Source organism: Rhinolophus sinicus, chromosome 3 (assembly GCF_057876585.1).
Source record: "Rhinolophus sinicus isolate RSI-liver-muscle chromosome 3, RSI-T2T, whole genome shotgun sequence".
NCBI classification, from domain to species: domain Eukaryota; kingdom Metazoa; phylum Chordata; class Mammalia; order Chiroptera; family Rhinolophidae; genus Rhinolophus; species Rhinolophus sinicus.
The window spans coordinates 91,146,021-91,167,555 of NC_142503.1; the positions used below are offsets into that span (position 1 = coordinate 91,146,021).

At 48.6% G+C, this 21,535-nt stretch overlaps 2 protein-coding genes across 2 annotated transcripts; both read left to right on the forward strand.

The window, feature by feature from the left end:
- The first annotated feature begins 393 nt into the window (after positions 1 to 393).
- On the forward strand, positions 394 to 7,667 carry SERPINE1 (serpin family E member 1). The gene is made up of 9 exons (XM_019752824.3): positions 394 to 522; positions 848 to 1,119; positions 1,730 to 1,963; positions 2,504 to 2,698; positions 3,298 to 3,496; positions 4,681 to 4,781; positions 4,896 to 4,982; positions 5,554 to 5,637; positions 5,960 to 7,667. The coding sequence occupies exons 2-9, from the start codon at positions 849 to 851 to the stop codon at positions 5,995 to 5,997; spliced, it is 1,209 nt and encodes a 402-aa protein (XP_019608383.2). The 5' UTR covers positions 394 to 522; position 848; the 3' UTR covers positions 5,998 to 7,667.
- A 6,679-nt stretch (positions 7,668 to 14,346) lies between these two features.
- AP1S1 (adaptor related protein complex 1 subunit sigma 1) lies at positions 14,347 to 21,222 on the forward strand. The gene is made up of 5 exons (XM_019752815.3): positions 14,347 to 14,474; positions 16,297 to 16,475; positions 17,960 to 18,068; positions 19,043 to 19,180; positions 20,463 to 21,222. Exons 1-5 carry the CDS (start codon positions 14,472 to 14,474, stop codon positions 20,508 to 20,510), a joined length of 477 nt encoding a protein of 158 aa, XP_019608374.1. The 5' UTR covers positions 14,347 to 14,471; the 3' UTR covers positions 20,511 to 21,222.
- Positions 21,223 to 21,535: the final 313 nt, after the last annotated feature.

Below are 21,535 nucleotides of genomic sequence, written 5' to 3' on the forward strand. Positions count from 1 at the left end.
TCATTAGCTTCCTTGATAACTTGTGATGATCCATTTCTCCAAAGGAAAAGGAGAAAATACGAACTGTTCTTCCCCAAGCTGAGCACAGGGGAAGGTAATCCCAAACACTGGGCATTTGGGGCCATCTGGCACTGCTGGGGGTCAGGCTGGCATAACATCCAAAGAGAGAGGGACACAGGCGGAGGGCAGCCAAATCAGGGAAAGTCCTCGTACCTAGGCAACTGAGTTTTGCTCAGTTCTTCCTGAGCCGTCTCTCACACGTACACACAGACACACACACAGCACGCACACACATGCCTCAGCAAGCCAGACTTCCAGGGCCAGAAAGTGGGTGGGGCTGAGCCATGAGTTAATCTATTTCCTGCCCACTTCTGGTATAAAGGGAGGCAGCAGGCTCCTTAACGGCACAGCTGCATCTGGCTGCAGGGTCCAGGACACTGTCAAGAGAGACACACCCCCTCTCCAGCAGCAGAATCAGCAGCAGGACAAACTGCCAGTCGCAAGGCACTCTGAGAACTTCAGGTAAGAGAAAAACAAACTCTCCATCTCTTGTCTCGGGTGAAGGTGGAGAATGCCCTTTCGCGGAATTTCCTCTGTCCCAGAGCCCCACTTTCCTTCTGCCTATCCCCAGCCCCCAGACCTGCAGCCCTAAGTTGACGCCGCGGTAGCAGTGACTGCAGAATCTGAAGCCATTGTGGTTTCTTAATGAGCCTTGGCCTCGTGTTTATTTATCACCTGCCAGTGGCAAACACAGGAAGCCTGGCCCCTGGCTGGGGTATGGTCTCCCCACCCCACTCGCCATCCTTCTAGAACCATCCCTCATCAGCTCTTTCCCCCCTTGCTCTAGGATGCAGATGTCTCCAGTCTTTGCCTGCCTAGCCCTGGGCCTGGCTCTCCTCTTCGGTGGAGGGTCCGCATCGTACCATCGCCAGTCTCAGGTGGCCCAACTGGCAACAGACTTTGGAGTGAAGGTGTTTCAGCAGGTGGCACAGGTGTCCAAGGACCGCAATGTGGTTTTCTCACCCTATGGGGTGGCCTCAGTCCTGGCCATGCTGCAGCTGACAACAAGAGGAGAAACCAGGCAGCAGATCCAAGAGGCAATGCAATTCAAGATTGAAGGTAAGAGGTGCGGCAGAGTAGCAGGCAGGCACTCATGCTGCCTCCACAGAGCTAGGGTATAACCAGCCAGAAGCGGAGGAAAGGTCTGACTCCAGCTTGGCGAGCCAGCTCCTGTGCTGCCATGCCACAGGGACCAACACATTTTTAGTCACAAGGTGCACAGGCCAGTGTATTTGGTGTAAAATAACCGTGCTCACCACTTAGTAACTGTATAACCTTAATCCCTCTGAAGCTCAGTTTCCTCATCTACAGAATGGGGATGAAAAAAGTACCTATGGTAGAGGGCTGCTGTAGGGATTAAATAGAATTGCACATATGAAATGTTTAGCATAGCTATTACTATTATTATGAGAAGAAATGTAGGGTTCAAAGCTTAAAAACAGAGAAAAATATTCTAACGCAAAGAAAGGATTAAGACCTGAGATTGTTGAGGAAAAGAGGGAGATGCAGAAGGGATTACGGTTTGGAATAAAATCTCCCTCCAGAGACTCCTGGGGGAGAAGTGCTCCGTTCATGAGGGCAGGGTAAGGCGTCTCATGGGGAAAGATGGCCCGACTGGGAATCCTTGGCTGAACATGAACCTGACGTATCCTTTCCTCCCTCGGCACAGAGAAGGGCATGGCCCCTGCCCTCCGTCAACTGTACAAGGAGCTCGTGGGACCCTGGAACAAGGATGAGATCAGCATCGCCGATGCCATCTTTGTCCAGAGGGATCTGAAGCTGGTCCAAGGCTTCATGCCTCACTTCTTCAGGCTGTTCCGGACCACAGTCAAGCAAGTGGACTTTTCAGAGCTAGAGAGAGCCAGGTTCATCGTTAATGACTGGGTGAAGAGATACACGAAAGGTGAGCAACAGGCAGAGAAAGGAGGCCCATCCCAAGGCCTGCCAAAAAGGGTGACTTGGAAACAAATCCCAATATCCTAACCTCTCCCTTTCAGCACTCTCTTCTCTGTAGACAGAAGGTCAAGTGCTTGAAGAATCAGTGTCATATTTTTCAGAATTAGGCCTTCTTGTGAACCAGCTCTAAAGGCATCCCCCAAAAGTGCTGTGAGATTTCATGAGAACAGTTATAACCATGACGAGGAGCACGCACAACCCTTCAAGACTGCAGCTTAGGGAGCAAAGTAAAGGGAGACTAAAGTTTCCAGGCCTGATCCTGGGCAGGACCTCAGGCCCAGGAAGTGTGGTCAGCTGGGAGGTTTTCTGAGACCCTTAGGAAGATGGAACGGGTTGAAAATAGCTAGATTGGTTCACCTAAACCCCCAGGCTATTTTATGACTGGATGGCTTCAACAGAAACACACCCATTAGAGGCCTGGGAGCTGAAGGAACTATCTAAGAGGATTGAAAAACACCTAGCCCCTGATCACCTGGTTTTCCCATAGGCATGATCAGTGACATACTTGGCAAAGGGGCCGTGGACCAGCTGACGCGCCTGGTGCTGGTGAATGCCCTCTACTTCAACGGCCACTGGAAGACACCCTTCCCAGAGTCGGGCACCCACCACCGCCTCTTCCACAAGTCCGATGGCAGTACAGTCTCCGTGCCCATGATGGCTCAGACCAACAAGTTCAACTACAGTAAGTGCAAGACTCCCTCCCCCAAGTCCCACACCTACTGGCTCTCATCCCCGGGTGTGCCCATCGAAGGGAGGAGAAATCCTAGAACACAGCCCAGCTGTAACAAAGACTCCCTGAGGAGGAGACACCAGGATAACTGGAGCAGCAGAAAGTAGCTTTATCTCATGCAAGATGAAGCTGAAATCCAGCAATTCCCTCAGGCCCACATTTGACCACTTGAACCCTTGCTCTCATCCTCATATGTTTCTAGTGCGGTTACCTGGGGCCTACAAATCCTGCTGGGGGAAGGAAGGGCAATGTCAAAGTTGAGATTAAGGAGATGAAGACTGGCATAGTGACTGGGTTTTAGGGAGACAGGAGTGAAGGTAAAGAAGGCCAGAAAGAGACGAGAAACCAGAAGACACTGAATTGGCAGAAAAGAAGGAATGGGAAAGAAAACATTGACTGGGAGAGCAGTGGGTGTGGGAGCCTCAAAAGCCAGAATGGAGAGCTGGCTTCCAGCATGCAGGAGATAGGAGAATTAGTTGAAAACCCAGTGATAGGTTAGAATCAACAAGAACTGGAGCCATTTTTAATGTGCCATCTTGGTGTCTTCACAGCTGAGTTTTCTACCCCTGGTGGCCATTACTACGACATCCTGGAATTGCCCTACCACGGGGACACACTCAGCATGTTCATTGCTGCTCCCTATGAAAAAGAGGTGCCTCTCTCTGCCCTCACCAACATTCTGGATGCCCAGCTCATCAGCCAGTGGAAAGGGAATATGACCCGTCTGCCCCGCGTCCTGGTTCTGCCCAAGTAAGCCACCCCTTGCTCTCGCCACACTTGGCAATGCCCTAATCAATCCTCTCTATCTCCCGCCTCCCCTGTCTCCTAAAGGCACCACGCCCATGTTGAGTTTCCCAAATATGATGTTTGCATGGCAGGGCCATGTGTGGGAGGCTGATGGGAAACACTCTGGCCTGGCTTTGATTAAGATTACTCTAATGATCCCTCCTCCCGTTCCTGCTGGAGGGCAAGGAGTTTTCTAGACCATGCCCTCACACATGCCACACTCAGAATATCCAGCAAAAGCCAGCCAAAGGAAGAGCTAGAGAAATGATGGAGGTGGGGGGCTAAATCTGCCTTCACCCTTTTATTAATGTCCCTCACTCCCACCTCCATCTCCTTAAGTTAATATCAAAATGATGGGGACAAAAGGAATCATTTCTGCAGACGGAGTGGCCAGAACTACAGCTTCTAGCTTGCTTCCAACAAAGCAGATTTTTTAAATCCTTCTGCAGAAGCAAAGAGAGTGGAGAAGGCTGAGGCTGCGTAGTTCCAGAGTTGTAGGGAAACCTCCACCGTGCTTACCCCAAATTTCCAGATACTATAATGCCAGGCCCTGAGAAAACTTAGTTGGTTATCTCTCTCTCCTCTCTCCTCCCTCCTCCCTCCTCCCTCCTCTCTCCTCCCTCCTCCCTCCTCCCTCCTCCCTTCTCCCTCCTCTCTCCTCCCTCCTCTCTCTCTCTCTCTCTCTCTCTCTCTCTCTCTCTCTCTCTCTCTCCCCCCAAACTTGAGGTAATTAGTTGTGCCCTGAGGGGAAGCAGAGAACACCCCAAAGCCTCGCTGCTTGAGTCCTCTTCAGAGTTCGCTCTCAGAAACACAATCTACAGACCAGATTTTTGTTCAAATAGCCTTGCAGGAGAATTTGCCCTTGGCCCCCCAGCCAGAATGAATAAACTACTGCCTTATTTGAGGAAAGTAATTAGTCATAGTTTCCAGGGGGTTGGGAGATTGCAGAATAATGTTCATTAATAGAAGCTCCAGCAAGGAGAGAGAGCTTGCAAACAGATTTGAAACAACAAGCCTTCCTCTTCTACTTTCATATCAGTTCCCATCCTATCAGGATGCTGGGGTGATACCTGGTAGGGGACTAGGAGAGGTGGTGGTAGTGGCCAGAGGTGGCCTGAGCTTGAGCTGTTTCCTGCTCCTGTCTACAGGTTCTCCCTGGAGAGTGAAGTTGACCTCAGGACGCCCCTGGAGAACTTGGGGATGACAGACATGTTTAGTCCAAGCCAGGCAGACTTCTCGAGTTTTTCAGGTAAGAGATTTCCATTCACTTTGTTATCCTGGTGGACTGAGGGACCCCTAAGAGGACAAAGGAGCTTTGCCCTGAGAACCATGGCTGATCTACTTTTGCATCCACCTGTTTCAGATCAAGAGTCTCTCTACGTATCGCAGGCACTACAAAAAGTGAAGATCAAGGTGAATGAGAGAGGCACAGTGGCGTCTTCCTCTACAGGTGAGTCAGGCTCAGGTGAGGCCTGGTGAGTCTCAGCCCAAGGCTTCTAGAAAGGGCTATTATAGCACCCAAACCCGAGAAGTCTCTCTGCCCTGCTCCACCAGGCCTTTCCCAGAAGAGCAGCACTTCCTGTGAGGAGAGCATCACCACCCTTTCCCCATTAGTGTTTCTCAGCCTAGAAAATGGACCCACTTCTCCTGGGACCCTGTTCCCTCACCCCATGGCTCCTGAGGTCCCCTGAATGTGAAGGGCCGCCTAAAGGAAAGCCTGGGTTATTCTCCCAGTGGCTAGTCAACTTAAGGAACTTGCTTATCAATAGCCCTAAAAGGGTTTAGATATAGGTGTTTGTAGATCATGTTTGTAGATCGTGACCAAACTCCTGGAGGAAATCAGGCCTGAGGCCTTCCCTGAACTTTGAAGGTTCAGGTCCAGTGGAACAACAGAGCCTCCGAAAAATTGCCCCCAAGTGCTGCTGCCAGACAGAAGGCTGATGTCAATGGAACACCTGTGATCAACCCAGGCACCAGTGCCGATGTCCCTCTATCCTAAGACATTGTCTCTTGTCTTCCAGCCATTGTCATCTCAGCCCGAATGGCCCCTGAGGAGATCATCATGGACAGACCCTTCCTCTTTGTGGTGCGACACAACCCCACAGGTGAGCCCACGGCCCACGAGATAGTCAGCCCCTTCTACCAACTCTCCTTGTTTGGGGCACCAGTGCAGACAGGTGTAGACACCCCCTCTTACCCCAGGACTCTAGGCAAGGAATCCATAACTTGGTTCCATTTTCTCTCCTCAAAAGCAGTGCTCAGTCACAGAGTGCTGTGCCAGGACCTCGGTCCTAGTTTAGTCACTAAAGCAGCTGTCACTCGACATCTCACTCATCGTCTCACATCTCAGTTCATCCATAAACTGTGAGCTTGGTGAGCTATGCCATTCCTTCCGCTTCTCATCTCCCATGATGCTTCCGTCCTCAGGAACGGTCCTTTTCATGGGCCAAGTGATGGAACCCTGACCATGGGAAAAGAAGCCCTCATCTGGGACAGAACTGGAGGTGCATCAGAGAAGAAGAAACTCTGAAGAAAAGAACTTTTATTTTAATCAATCTTTCTGAGGAAAGAGAAGACATTTACTTTTTTTCTTTTTATGGTAAATCTGCCTCCTAGACCTCAGCCTCTCCCAGGGGTGGGAAAGAGGACCTTTCAGTAAAACTGCTCGGTGGAGACCCTGGGAGAGACCTCCGAAGCACAGCTCCCTGAAGGTCTCCAAACCGGACTGTAAAACTCTCAGAGCCACTTGTGCAGCTGCTTCTGCCCATCGCTGTGCCCATTTGGCACTTCAGACCTGGATTCCCACTGAGGCCCTGGCAGGATGGCACCACAAGTCTTACAGGAGCTTTTGTGCACTTGGTAGAAACTATTTGTGTTCTAGTCACGTTGCCATTACTCTTGCACTGTCTGCCACTGCTGAGGCTGGCGGCAGGCCAGAGAAGGTCAATGGAAGAAACACCCTTTCACTGCAAGGTCCATCCTTCCCCAGCTCAGAGGTACTGCGGCCTGGCAGAGCAACTGCCCACCCAGTACGGAGACCCACCCTGGCCTGGCCGTCTCCCTCCCCAGAAACAGTGAGCATATATTATTTTGGAGTGTAGGTGACTTGTTTACTCATAGAAGCAGGTTTCTGCTTCCCACAAACTTTATGTTACAGGAATAGAGGAAGAAAGGTGAGATGTATGCCTGGTTCTTGGCTCCAATCTCCTGGCGGAGAGGATGGGATGCCAGGGGCGTGCCTGAATATTTATCACATCCTTGTGTGCTTGTTAGAGAAAAAGAGGACTATCAAGAAAAGCCTATTATTTAAACTTGCTTGTAGTGTTTCTTTGTGGTTTGTGTCATTGCATCTCAGGAGTCTGGCCACGTAACTGCCGTAACCCTCTGAGTGGCAAGCATGAGGGGCTCACACTGCCACCTTGTGGCTGCCCGAACCCCACTGCTTCTCTCTTTTCCTTACCTCTCCATGTGATGGATTAGGACCCCTGCCAAGGTTATCCGACTTCAGTCTACTTTCGACCAAAAGGATGTGGTGGGTGAGACTAGAGCAAAGACAGAATGGTTTCCAATTTTTCCAATATGTTTAGAAGTAGGAACAAGGGGCTGCACGACCGAGGGGGACAGAATTTTCCCCCAATTATAGGTGACTCACAGCTGCACTGGTGACTCACTTCAATGTGTCATTTCCGCTGCTATGTGTGAGCAGTGGACACGAGGGGGGGGGGGCGGGAGAGAAAGAGAGAGAGAGGGAGAGAGAGAAAGAGAATAAGACAGACAGCAAACTTGGGCTCAATTACCCTAGTTAGATAGTCTTTCTGAAAACCAACTAGCTAAGAGGTATGGCAGGAAGGCCAATTTATTGAAGACTTGCTCGTAGATGTCAAATGTATGTAATCTAATAGGACTCTAATCACCCCACCACGCTCCTCAGTGACAACAATCTTTGTGTTTTTTCCTATGTTCATTATACACTGGACAGTCACAGCCACACACAGTACTCACAAGGATACCCAGGTGTGGGGTCCAATGTTCTTGAAATTGTGTTGAATTATATGCTTTTTTACTCCTGACACATAAACAAGTAAAAGTGTTTTTTAAAAAAATAAAGAATAAAGAAAAAGAATATTCCCAAACAGTCCCTGCCTTTACTTTCTACGTTTCACACAGTACAAAATCAAAATTCTGTCAGTTCCTAGCCCTTTTGGGTGAAAGGAATCTTTAGGAAACCTCCCCGCGTGGGAGCAGGCACGTTAACCTGCCACGTCAAGGCCAGAGGATGGTCTGCGGGGCTCGGTGAGAAGGCCCCGAGGACACGACAGGCGTGATTCTCCCCCTGGGCATCATCCTCAAAAAGGGAAGAGGGTTCCCCCAAACACCTTCCACCCCCCAGAGAAGTCTGCTCACACCCACGGTCCCTAGAAGTTCCCATCTTCGTTCATGCCATTTTCTTCTACCGCCAGGTGCCCCCCCGCCGCACCCTACCCCACTCCCCATTTCTCAAAATCCAGACTAAATCCACGTCCTCCACCTAGCATTCCCATGGATCCACTCAACATTATCACTGTCCGCTTGGCATTTACCGATTTTTCCTTTTCCTGGTGTGTAACAGCGCTTGTGTTCATGTGTGTTCTTTAATGCTGAGTGTGCATGTCCCCACCCCCATCTACATATCGGGTTCCTTGAAAACAAGGCTCTTTTGTTACACACACTCTTCGCATCCTCCTTAAAATGGCACCCTAAAAAGTCTTATTCTCTTCCTCTCGTGTCTTGAAGGCTCTTTCCAGAAGACATATGTCCCCCAATTAGTTTCTGTTCATATATTCAAACATAAGTTTTAAACTGAAAAAATACCAAGAACTGTCAAAACTGTGTGCCATCCAGTTCCAGGGCCATCAAGACAGGATTGTAGACCCAGCCCCCGGAAACCTAGGTCATAAGTTAACAAGAAGTAATTATCATGTGGGAGGTCTTGGTCAAAACAGTCTCATAGTTAAGAGGTAGTGAGTTCCGATCAGGATGTAAATCCAGACAGAGCACTCAGTGATTTACTCACCCCCCATCCTCCAGCAGGTACTAACGGGTGTCTCACAGCACTTTCTAGTTCTGTCTCCCTCTCGAGGACCATCAGTGGCTTACTTGGGTGCCTCCAATGTGATGAACTAGACATTGTGGTTGTTCGATGCCTCCTCCTAATGGATTCCTCTTTAGATTTGCCTTCTTCAAGCTTTCTCTTTGCCCATGAAGCTGATGTAGTCAGAGGGCCCTGAAGCCCATTCAAGCCTGCAAGGAAGATCTTCCTCTCCCCTCAGAAAGCCAGGGGGAACCAGGGCAGGACCCAGAGGAAAGGAGGCCCAGAATGGGTGGCTCACTAAAGCGACTCTCAGCTTTAGAGAGAGATGCTCTCTTTTAACCTCAGTGAATTTTTCATCTTTCCTTTCCTGTGCAACTGACAAGCTTTGGAGGACCAAGATATGGTTGTAGAACTAGAGAAAAAAAGCCATAGAGGCCATTTGGCTTGCTTCCAGCTGGCTTAGACCAGAGATACAAAAATTAGATGTGGCCTGATCCAATTCACAAGATACTTTTCCGCTGAAATTTGTGGCCAGAACTTCAGCTGGTACTAAAACATTCCTCTTTCTACATCTCCTTCCTCTTGTACAGATCCGCCTTTGGGCTCATGGGCATAACTGGGTCATGAAGGCAACAGTCTAAGAACGCAGGGATACCAAGACCCAGATATATCTTTCATCCGCCTTACACCCCGAAAATATGAACAATTTCAGGCACTGCGCTAGTTATTGAGGAGTTACCTATATTTGCTTAGAAACCAAAAGAGCCTCATTTTCCCACAAGATGCCTCGAAAAGCAGAGCAAGTTAGCCTTAATTCTGCACTGCACAGTTCAAAAACTGTCCATACCTGCTGAGACAGCTTCGAAGAAAAGAATTCTTCAGAAGACCTCATCACCGCAGAGGGCATGCTCCAGAAAGTGTCCCATTTAACAGAGCCCCCTGCTTTTCTGATATTTTCCGGACAAAGACAATGGTGCAGCCTCACAGTGTGAAGCCAGCCCAGCCCTGCTTGGCTTTGCCTGGGCCCCCTCCTTGGCCCTTCCGTGTCTCTTCCTCTCTCTGTTTCTTTAGAGATGAAAAACCAAAAAGACCTGCTTCTAGCATCACTACGGCAGATTTCCTGTAAACCTCACACAGTGGAATTATTTATCTGCCTGCCCACACATAGGCAATAAGTATGAATTTTGTAAATCCCTCAATGGTTAGAAAAGAAAAAAGAAAAGAAAAGAAGAGAAAAGGAAAGAAAAGAAACGAAACGAAACAAAAAGAAAAGGAAAGGAAAGAAAAGAGAAATTTCATCGGAGTGAAACTTGTCAGGGAGACACCATCCATTTTCCAAACCATTTTTACGGTGATTGATTTCTCAAGTAAGTTTTGTTGTACTAATGGTAGCAATTACGGAGCGATAAGGAAACTAAGACAGAGAGGTTGAGTAACTTGCAGCCGTTGTTGTTACTTAGAGCCAGGCAGTTGGGCATCTCTGTGTTCCTCACCACCACACCCTATCCATACGCCTTCCAGATGGCCTCTGTGAATATGTCTCCATGAACACACAGCAGGGCTCAGTCGCAGTCGGGAGCAAAGGTCCTGCCCTCAGGTGCCAGTCACCAGCGTGTTGTGCATTTACACCTTTGCCTTACCAGCCTGAACACCAGCGAGCTGAATGTAGCCTTTGATCCCCTAGCCACCAGATGTCGCTTTGACTCCAGTGGAAAGCTCTTCTTGGAAGCAAAGCAGCTGTGGCTTTAACCAAAATCTTGCCAAGCATTCAGATCCATTCAATTTAACAAGTATTTATTTAAAAGCTTAACTTTATCTTGGGTGTTGTGAAGCAGTTTTAAAAAAGTGTACGTGATGTTTCTGACTACTGAGCACCTAAGGACAACAGACACCAAAAAGCTGAAACACTACGTGAGTCACTGCACAAATGATTGAAAGGAACATTGTAGAAATGATCACCATTGAGCATAATGGCTCATCAGGAGCGGCTGCTTGATTGAAACGTAAAGGATGAGTAAGATAAATTTAGGTCCATGGGGAGGAAATTTATTAATGTCCATGGCAGGGCACTGACAGAAAACAGTGTGAACAAAATCATAAAGTAAAAATAATAGCAAGTTAGGTTCAAGGAACACACTTGAGGATCAAATCCCAAGTCGCCAGGTTGGTTAGTGGACTGCTGCCTTACTCTTCTGATAGCACAGCCAGAGGGAGTTGTCTCTCCCTCTCTTCCATATACCCTCTTCTAGTCTGGTCAGGCAAGTCTTGTCAGTGCCCCTTGAATAAGCCATGCTTTTATGTTACTGTCATGTCCCAGACAGAGAGTCCGTAAGACTAGGAAAAAGCAGTGACATTGACCACAATGGGAAAGCAAGAGATGGGATGGTTTCAGGAAAAGGTAGGAAGAAGTAACTCTTTTTGGCAAGTGAAGTTTGAGATGACAATGGAATTTTCAAATGGGGATTCATTATACATTTATTCCACAAATATCAGATGCCCACTGTGCCAGGCATGGTAGAAACAGCAAAAGAAGATAGTTTATCACCTAGCAGGAATAATAGATAGTAAACATGTACTATTAAATATGAAAGTAAAATTTAGCGTATCTTGGATAAGCAAGATTTAAATATCTAGATTTGACAACCAGGTATACGATCATAAATGAAGCCAATCAACAAGCACTGCACAGGGTGTTGTGAAGAAACAAAAATTGAAGAAGACACCGTCCAATGAGGAGCTTACAATCCAGCTGGAGAGATGAGGCTGACACACACATGTGGCCAATGGGCAATATGGCATGAGTGGCACCAATGGCAGTGTCATGTCCATGGAGGGCACTAGTGTGATTTGGGGCCACTCCACTGCTACCCTAGGAATTTGATTATCTGACCCTCTGCCAGAGTCTCACTTACCCTCCATCATCCCATCCCCACCTCATTCCTTCCTGGGCCAAAGTCCTGCTGGGTGCACAGATTGGCCAAGTCCAGCAGACATGCCCATGCTATGGGTACAAAGAAAGCTGCAAAAGCCAATATCTGGACATTTTAAATGCTATGCTGGGAGACTGTTCTAGCTCCCCTAGACTCATAAGGCAGATATTCCTAAACCCTAGGAAGGGGGTTTAGAACTTGGGAGGTGAAAAAGAATGGCAAACATCTACCACAGAAAGTATTTTTCATTGTCAGGACTGCTAGGAACTTCATATAAGATCCCAACTGCTCGGTTAAAAAATATCAAAATCCAGAGGTGACTGCAAATGACATTATTAGGGAACTATGAACTATTTAATGTGCAAAAAATAGGTGCAGAGAGCATCACTAGCGGGAGAAACTCAGATCACAGACTTATAGAGATGAAGGGCTTCAGAGGCCACCTGGCCCACTCTTCTAACCACTGCAGGAATCACCTCTCAACCAGATGAGGGAAGACACCAGGAGGTGTCAGCATGGTTTGTAGGGTGACAACACAAACACCATCCGCACCTATAAGGAAGAAGCTCCCCTCTTCCATTTTGCCATTTATACAAATGGCGCCACTTTGATTCTTCTCTACTTCAATGAGTTATCAATTTCAGTTGATTGGCTCATTACAGGCATCTCTTCAATTTGTCCCTCTCCATTTCATCCTTGTGCCTGGACTCCCAAAACTGCCTCCTAGATGACCTTCTAGCCGTCCGTTTGTCTTTTCAAATTGTCCCCCACATCAGTTTAAGATTAATTTTCTTAAAACTGTTTTCCCCAAGTTATTCACTTGCCCAGACGACCATAATGACTCCCCAACTGCCACTGAATGAAATGTGAACTCATTTGCGGACACAAGCCACAGTGGGTAACTCAGATCCTCTACATTGTGATCGTTAACAATGAAGAAATCCAGTCCAACATCTTCTAACTAGCTTAAATCACTTGAATTCTATGATTCTACATGAGCTAAACCCTTATTGCTAACAATTCTCTCACGAATCTTATCTTTTCTGTAGCTAGGCATACCACATTGAGACAAGGAATTCTAGAAAGTGTCAGCTTTCCCAGGAGTGTAGGAGTTTACATCTCTAGAGCTTCTAAACTTCCGCAGGCTGTTGCCTCACTCTCTGCTTTATACTCTTACCTCACCACTCATTACTTTCTTATATACAACCTCTCCTCACCCCTGTGAAAGAGAACACACCTCTTTTCACTTTGTTATGCCTTCTGCCCTTCTTACATACTCCGATTCCTTCTTTTCACTCCATAATGATTCACCCTTTCTAAATCTAACAACTTGCTTCATTGATATTATTCTTGATCTTAAAAAACACACAACATACCACAAGATAGTTCTACCAATGTCTATGCCATTGCTAATACTAAGGTATAGGCAGAGGAGAAAGGGAAATGAAAAAAGAAAGGAAGAATAAAAAGTAGTAGGAGAAAGAAGTTGGGAAAGGGAAATAATGATAATTGCTGTCATTAGCAAGTGTTTAAAGTGTGCCAGATACTTTCTATACATCCACAGAACAACCTTGCAATGTAGGTATTTCTATCCTCATGTTTAAAATGATGAAATGGAGAGTTAAATGACTCACCTGAGGCTAGTAAGAGTCAGAGACCATATTTCATCCCTGGTGAATTAAGCCCATCCTCTTGCAACTACAGCGTATTACCTCCATACCAAAGAGTAAGAAAAGAACATAAAGCGGAGACAGGTAAGACCTTACCAACAATTGCTTCAAGTGCCACTAAAAAATAACAGCACCATTACCGTGTTTCCCCGAAAATAAGACCTAGCCGGAGAATCAGCTCTAATGCGTCTTCTGGAGCAAAAATTAATATAAGACCAGGGTCTTATATTACATTACATTATGTAAGACCCAGTCTTACATTATAGCAAAATAAGACCGGGTCTTATATTAATTTTTGCTCCAGAAGACGCATTAGAGCTGATTCTCCGGCTAGGTCTTATTTTCGGGGAAACACGGTAGTTACCAACAATTATCTAGAAATAGCCATTAAGCTTTTAGCATGACAAAGTTTAAGGTTTTCTCTTATATGCAAACTCCTTTACTTTACTATAGACACACACTGGCATACACACCACACATGCACATCCTCAGCTAAAAAGCTTGTATTACAATTTACATGCTCCTGATCTCTACACTTGTGTCTGGATTATATCCGTTCCTTTTTAGTTTTGACCCATGCTAACATTTTAAGATTCTCTTTATTTCTCCCCTTTCTCCATAATTCATGTTTCTCCCCCCTTTCCTTACATCATTTTTATATCAGCTCTTCCTTTTATCTTTTATTCTCATCTCCCTCATTACCTAAACATTTCTGTTACTTTAAGAGTGTGTTCATCTAGCAGGTAGATATCTATTTTGAGTTCTATACTTTCCTCATGTCTGCCCCCCCATCCTTTGTCTTTCAGTCTTCCTCGTCATTCCTCCTTCCCTACATCCAATTCCCAGCCTGCTCCCTCTCAATCGCCCACATCCCTCTCATTAGCCCCCCCACTTCCTCACAAGCCCCAATGATCCTCCCATCCACCTCGCACCCCTTTTCCCGCCTTTTCCCCCCAAGGTTCCAAAGCGCGAGGACCTCATTGTCCTCCCCCATTCTCCATCCAGCCCACAGGACAGCCCTGTTACCATGACGACAGAGCTACTCAAAGCTGAAGTCAAGGACCTGGTTGCCATGGCTTTCGCTTTTCCGCCTCCATCCCCGCCCGCGCGCCCCGCAGCGTTGGCGCCTGCGCAGTGCTCATGTGAAGGGGCGGAACGGGGCGGAGCTTCAAGCCAGAGGGGCGGGAAGAAGGAAAAAGGATAAGAAAGGGAGTGGAGCTGGCACCTACGGTGGCCGGAGAGGGACGCGCCAAGCCGGAGGGTGCAGGATGGTAGGCTGTGCGAAAAGGGAGGGGAGGGGGAACCGAGGGGCGTGGGCTGCACCTGCGGGGGTCCTTGGGGGCCGCCGTTTGTGGGAGCCGCTATTTCTTTCTCTGTTCCTCAGAGGCCCTCACTTTCCTGGGCGGGTGGGAGAGCCGGCCTCGGAAAGAAGAGCAGCTGGAAATGGCTTTAGGGAGAAGGGGCGGGAAGAAGGCATATTAGTGGGACGAGAGGGGGCTGATTTAGGGGGTGGCTGGACCATCCCGAACCAGGGGGAGCGCACGGGTCGCGATCCAAGGCGTCTCGACCACTGCCGCAGGGAAGTCGCCCGAGGAATAGGGGCACGAGGGCCTGTTGGCAGCGGGGGGAGCGCGGGTCACACTCTGTCCCCGTGCAGTCCTGAAAGGAGTGGCTCCCGGTGGGGTTAGCCTTGTGTGGGAGGGCATAGTTTCCGGGTCCGAGGAGTGGACGTCCTGCCTCGGTTTATCCTCCGGCTCGCCTAGAGGCTGGGTGAGGTGGGGAAGCTAAGTGGGCTCGAGGTCTTGCTCTTGGGGACCCATGCTTTGGAATCCCGACTCCGTGCTCTTAGCTCTCTGCCCCCACCCCATTCTCTTTCCGGAACCCCGGCCTTCCGTCTTCCTGCCCGCCCCTACCCCCATCTTAGACGGGCACGGTTCCCTTGCGCCCCTTGTTGCCTTCCCACCACGCTAGCAGCGCTTCCCCTCCCTCAACACCGAGAAAACCTTGACTTCTGACCTTTAGCCTACTAAATTAGTACTGTTCCACACACCCAGGGATTCCAGCCCTGGTAATATCCGTGGAGAGAAGAACTGCAGGGAGAAGGCGAAAACTGCAGGGAGAAGGCGAGAACTCCAGGATGTGGCCTGGACCCCCTGGAACTGGGTAGCTGGGGACACACAGGGTATCGAGGGCTCGCCACCCCTCCCCACTCTACCCAGCTTCGGCTTTGTTCCACAGACATTCCCTAGGAGAGCCGCCTTGGATTGCTGTCCTAACTGAGGAACTGAAAGGGAAATTGGTCACCTGGTATGGGGGGGGGGGCAGTGAGCACGCAGCAAGAAGCACCATAAAAAGGAGAGAGAGGAGTATCAATGGCCAAATGTCTGAATGGCAAGGAGACAGAAGGGTGGAATTTGGGGGTCCCAGTATTATGTGCTTACCTGAAGGATACTCCTTGGCATAGAACTGCATGGGAGGGCAGCGTGACTAGGATGGAGTGGAGAATTGCAGTAGCTTCTCCAGGGACAAAAATACCCGATTTTAGCATGGTGGTGGATAGAAGGGGCATGGAAGAAAACAGACATCTCTTTGGCATCACTTATGGGCTACTTGTTACTGTGCTAGGCACTTTACTTACTTCGGAAAAACGGTTAGGAAGCAGGAGGTCAGAGAATGATAGTAGTGCTGCCTAATGTGTTACAGTGCTTACCATGTCCCAGGCACTATTGCATATGTCAACTCATTTAATCCATCCTAACAGCTCTGTAATGTGGGTACTATTATTATCTCCATCTTACACACAAGGAAACTGAGGTTCATAGACAAAGTAATTGTCCATGGCAAATTATTTAACTAGTAGAGTCAGGATTTGAACCCAAATGGCAGACTCAGAAGCTCTGACACCGCCCCCTACCCCCCAGAAGGAAAGGTACCAGCTGGTGGGAATACCCAGAGTTGGGAGCAGTGGCTGATTTTTTAAAGAAAGTAGAAGCTGTGAGTGAAGAGTTAGATAGGATGCGGTTGGGGCTGTGTGTTTTTGAAAGAAAGAAACTCAGAGAACCAAATCTCTGCCTCTCCCCCCATACACACCAGATGCGATTCATGCTGCTGTTCAGCCGGCAGGGAAAGCTGAGGCTGCAAAAATGGTACCTGGCCACGTCAGACAAAGAGAGAAAGAAGATGGTTCGGGAGCTTATGCAGGTTGTTCTGGCTCGCAAGCCCAAGATGTGCAGCTTCCTGGAGTGGAGGGACCTCAAAGTCGTCTATAAGAGGTGACTCCCACCTACTTTCAGAGCTGCCTGGATCCTGCTTGATTGGGTCTGGCAGTGGATTTAAATGGCTGATTAGTAAGTGGCCCCTAGGGCAGGGAGAACTGGGAGCTAAGGACATCTGGAGGGCAGTGATGAACTCCAGCTTCCTTTCCTTTCCAAACTCACCTTGAGGAAAGTCTTGTTACTTGGTTTTGCTCAAGTCTGACACCTACCACGTACCTCTGTCCCAAAGTCCCTACATGTCTCTTGCTGTCTCATTTAGCAGTCATAAATCCTGCGCCACTTTTATTTTTTTAAGATTTTTATTAAAATACAGCTAATGTACATCATAGTAATTCAACAGGACCCACCTGGCACTATACAGAGTTATTACCACATTACTGATTATATTCCCTGTGCTAAAGTGATCATAAGTCAGCAACCATCTGACACTGTACCGCGCTATCGCAATAGCACTGACTATATTCCCTATGCTGTGTATTACATCCCAAGACTTGTTTGTTTTATACCTGGAACTTTAAACCTCTTATTCCCCTTTATCTTTTCCCCCCTTTTTTAAATTTTCAGTTACAATTACATTCAATATTATATTAAATTTCAGGTATATAGTATCGTGGTTAGACATATAATTTACGAAGTGATCCCCCTGACTAGTATACTATACATAGTTATTACCATATTACCGACTCTATTCCCTATGCTTTGCTTTACATCCTCCTAACTATTTCATAGCTACCAGTTTGTATTTCTTAATCTCTTCAACTTTTTTCACCCTGTCCCTAACCCCCTCCCATTTATCACCCCAATAGATCTAGTACCCATCTGACACCACACATAGGTATTACGATATTATTGACTACATTCCTTATGCTACACCCTACATCCCCATGACTACTGTGTAACAACCAATTTGTACTTCTTAATCCCTTCCCCTTTTTCACCTATCCTCAACCCCCCTCTCATCTGGCAACCATCAAAACGTTCTCTGTATCTATGAGTTTGTTTCTATTTCGTTTTATTTTGTTCTTTAGATTCCACTTATAAGTGAAATCATATGCCATTTGTTTTTCTCTGTCTGACTTACTACTCTCAGCACAATATCCTCTATGTCCATCCATGTTGTCGCAGATGGCAAGATTTCATTCTTTTTTATGGCAGAGTAATCCTGTGCCATTTTTCCCAACACACACATGCACACACACACACACACTTTCCAGTCCCTTCTCTGAACAGGTGAATTAGTTGGCTCAGGCTTTTGTTGAGTCAAACTGAGCAGGTCAGATGTCAAGAGGAAAGAGCTTGGTCTTTGCCTCCTGTTTCTAAGAGGCCAAGCAAGTTACTATTTGCATGCCCTGGGGCCACCCCGCCTGTGGCCAGTAGCTACACAGATCCTGGGCTGAAAAACGGAATGAGCTCAGAATGCCTGGGTCCTGAAGCAGACCCAGTTGCCCTCCCAGCTATCTCTCATGCGTCCCTGTCCTCAGATATGCCAGCCTCTACTTCTGCTGCGCCATCGAGGGCCAAGACAATGAGCTCATCACACTGGAGCTGATCCACCGATATGTGGAGCTCCTGGACAAATACTTCGGCAGTGTAAGTCTCCCCACCCTCTCCAGTTTCCATTCTCAGCAATCCCCTTTCTTCCAAACTCGGGGCCCTTCTCTCTGCACTAGGAGTCTCAGGAGAGGTGAAGTTGGAGCAGTGAGAACAGTAATTACTGCCCCTCTTTAAGCCTTAAACTATTAGCCATGCTCACTCAGTCCAGGGGAGGAGGATGGGAACCAGAATCTGCCACTTAAGTCCATCTAGGGCTCAGCTCAGACTTCTCTCAAAAGGACAGAGACCATGTTTAGATTTTATCAGTGGTTCCTGACCTTGACTTTGCATTGGAATCTTTTGGAGAGTTTTTTTTAAAATAGCAATGCCTGGGTCCCACCCCCAGAGATTTTGAATCAACTGATTTAGGGTGGAGCCTGGGCATTGGCAGTCAGCTCAGCTCTTAGATGGGGAATAGTAATAACTCCATAATTTGTATTCCACGTAACAATTTACCATGTGCTTTTAGATTCTCTTCTTTGCTCTTCATTGCATCCTACAAGTAGGTGTTGGTGTCTCCATTTTCAGATGAGGGAACTGAAGCTCAGAGAAATTAGATGACATATACAGCTAGGTGGTTAGCGTGGCAGAGCGCTGCTTGGAATTCCAGTCTTTTTGATCCAGAATCTCCTCCTTCCCTTCCCCACAGTACCTAGGGAAGGAGGCTAGCCCAGCTGCTGGTGGGAACAGTGCCACAGATTTTGGGGGGAAGGCAACAAGAATCACAGTCAAGAGCAACTAATATTTTATTATCACAGAGAAAGAGGCAAGAGAAGGAGAAGGAAAAGCTGAACCAAGTACTAAGGCCTATGGGTTGGGAGGCCATAGACCTGGGACAAGAACCGTAGGTGAGAGGAGTGGTCATGAAGTATATGTGGAGCTGTGTTGAGAAAAGAGGTGGGGCAGCTGGGATGCAGGTGGGGTAGGAATGCACCTCAATACCCAACTCTGCCTTCTCCCCCTCCATCCAGGTATGCGAGCTGGACATCATCTTTAACTTTGAGAAGGCCTACTTCATCTTGGATGAGTTTTTGATGGGGGGTGACGTCCAGGACACCTCCAAGAAGAGTGTGCTAAAGGCCATTGAGCAGGCTGACCTGCTACAGGAGGTAGGGGCTGGGCCAGTGAGGAGGAGGAAGAGTGCCGTGGTGGAGGGGGCCCTCCCTGCCCTGGACACCCTTCCTGCCGGCCACAGCTGCCACCTTTCCGCCTCTGCTGAGGCGGCCCCCTCCCTGTGGCGTCTGGCCCTCACGGTGCCTGGTTGGCCAGCAGGCCCTCAATCCCTGACTGCTTGGGGTAGGAGGTGAGGGTAGCAGACAGCCTACCTGAGTCAATTCTCCCATCCTTCCCCCAAGGCCCAAGGTGTCTCACCCCAGCTGAGTCTCCTGTGTCCCATGCTTCTCTTGGCATTTAAGGGTTATTCAGAGAATTGGAGAAGGGCACATGGTAGATGATTCTTTTCTTTCCTGGTGTCTTCTCTCCCAACTCCCCCCCACCCCGCCCTTTTTTTTATACACACATATACTCAAAATGAGCTTCTGCCACTCAGAAGCAAAAGGCTATAGGGATTTGGGGGTTGGGGTAGCTGGCACCTAGCTGTTGGTTCACCCTACCATCCAGCACCCCTGCCCTCACCCCATTACTGCCTGCCCCCTCTCTGTTGTGCCACTGCTGAGACTTGGTGCAGGAAGATGAGTCACCGGAATCTGCAGTGACGAGCAAGCTGGCCTGAGCTGGCTCTGAGGAGGGGGAGCGACGGGGGGCTTATCGCTGCAGTAGGAGAAAAAGCAGAATTGAACTTGTCACCTCACTGGCTCAGGTTCCCCTTCTCACACACACACACACACACACACACACACACGTGCTCTGGCACACACACACACACACACACACACACACACACACACACCCCGGTTACTAGTGCTCTGTTCAGACCCTAATGACTCATCTCTCTGCAGTCTAGTTCACCTTCCCTCAGGGACCTGATGCCAACCTCTTACTCCCCCAGCCCCTGATAAAAAGGACCCAACCATCTGCTACCCCCCATCCCTTGGAAAGCAGGGCTCCCAGCCCCCTCAGATCCTAAGGCTGAGCCCCCTGCTCACCAACCTCCTGGTTTTGTGTTCTCTGGGTAGTGGTGGACTCAACCTGGACCCCCTCCTTGCTGCAGTTGGCTGGGGGGATTCCCAGGAAGCTGGGGAGCTCCCTTGAAGGGTCTCCAGCTGTTCTGGCCTCAGGCTCACATTGGCTTCTCTCTCCCTTCCCCATTTCTCTGTGTGCTTCCCCCACTCTGCCTCTGTCCTCGTGATGCTGTTGTCTTGCCCACTCACCTCCCTCATTTCTTGTCTGCCTCTCCTGGTGTCTCTGCGTCACCCTGTGTCTCTGCCCTAGGAGGATGAGTCGCCTCGAAGTGTGCTGGAGGAGATGGGTCTGGCATAGCCCCCGCCCGGGCCACATGGAGATGTGGGGAGCTGGTGGGGAGGCAGGGCACGAGCGGCCCTTTTCTGGGTCCGACTCAACTGCCCCTCCGCTGCTGCCTCACCTTCTTTTGGAGTGAGCTGTGGGCTCAGGACCCTCAAACATTCCCTCCTTCCACCCCTTACTTCCTGTTTCCCCTTTTCACACTGAAGGTTTTCAGAGCTAGGAGGCAGGAAAATGTGACCAAGACAGGGGTGCTATTTGGCTTTCATTCCCTGCCTTTGAAGAACTAATGTTACCCCAAACTTCCTTCCCTCCCTTATAACTGTAAATATATATAAATACGTCAGGTTAAAGGGAAAAGGTTTTCAGGGCTCTTCTCTTCTCCCTGCCCCATAACCTACCTCCACCCTCCCTGCAGCCAGCCAGGGCAGCTTCTCTGCCTGGAAGGGGGGCATCTGTGTAGTGTGAGGGCGGTCCTTCCCCTCATCTGCCCTTTCTCCTTAGCTGCAGTTGGGCCTGTGCCCAGTGCAGGGGGAGGAACAACATAGTTAATTTTTTTCTAACCTTGCCACTTTGAGGGGAGGGAAGGTTGGGGGAAGGGCAGGCTTCCTGGGAGATTGGGCCCTGTCCCTTACTCTATGTTCTGGGTGAGGCAGGAGCTAAGGGGTTGGGGTGGGGAATTGTCTGACTATTTCCTTTCCTCCGAAATAAAAGGAAAAGCATTTCTGGACTTTGCCTGCCTGAGACTCTGTGAAGGAAGGCAGGGCTGCTGGGCTCAGGAAGGGAACACTGCGCATTCAACTCTTTCCCAAAACTGGGGTTGCCAGATTTAGGGTCAAAAAAAAAGAGAATACCCAGTTTAATTTGTGTGGTAATGAATAATTTTTAAGGATAAATATATCCTATGCAAATGTATCCATTGTTTTTCTGAAGTGCAAATTTAACTGGGTATCCTGTATTGGACACCCCTACCCTAAACAGATTTGCTAGTTGAATGCCTTTCTGACCAGCTCCCAGAGCTGCCTTCAGCCAGGGAGGAGAAA

Coding starts and splice junctions, on each gene's coding strand:
- SERPINE1 (XM_019752824.3), top strand. CDS start 849: ATGCAGATGTCTCCAGTCTTTGCCTGCCTAGCCCTGGGCCTGGCTCTC. Junction 3,497..4,680: donor CGCGTCCTGGTTCTGCCCAA/GTAAGCCACCCC, acceptor TCCTGTCTACAG/GTTCTCCCTGGAGAGTGAAG. Junction 4,983..5,553: donor AGTGGCGTCTTCCTCTACAG/GTGAGTCAGGCT, acceptor CTTGTCTTCCAG/CCATTGTCATCTCAGCCCGA.
- AP1S1 (XM_019752815.3), top strand. Junction 18,069..19,042: donor TGGACAAATACTTCGGCAGT/GTAAGTCTCCCC, acceptor CCCTCCATCCAG/GTATGCGAGCTGGACATCAT. Junction 19,181..20,462: donor AGGCTGACCTGCTACAGGAG/GTAGGGGCTGGG, acceptor TCTCTGCCCTAG/GAGGATGAGTCGCCTCGAAG.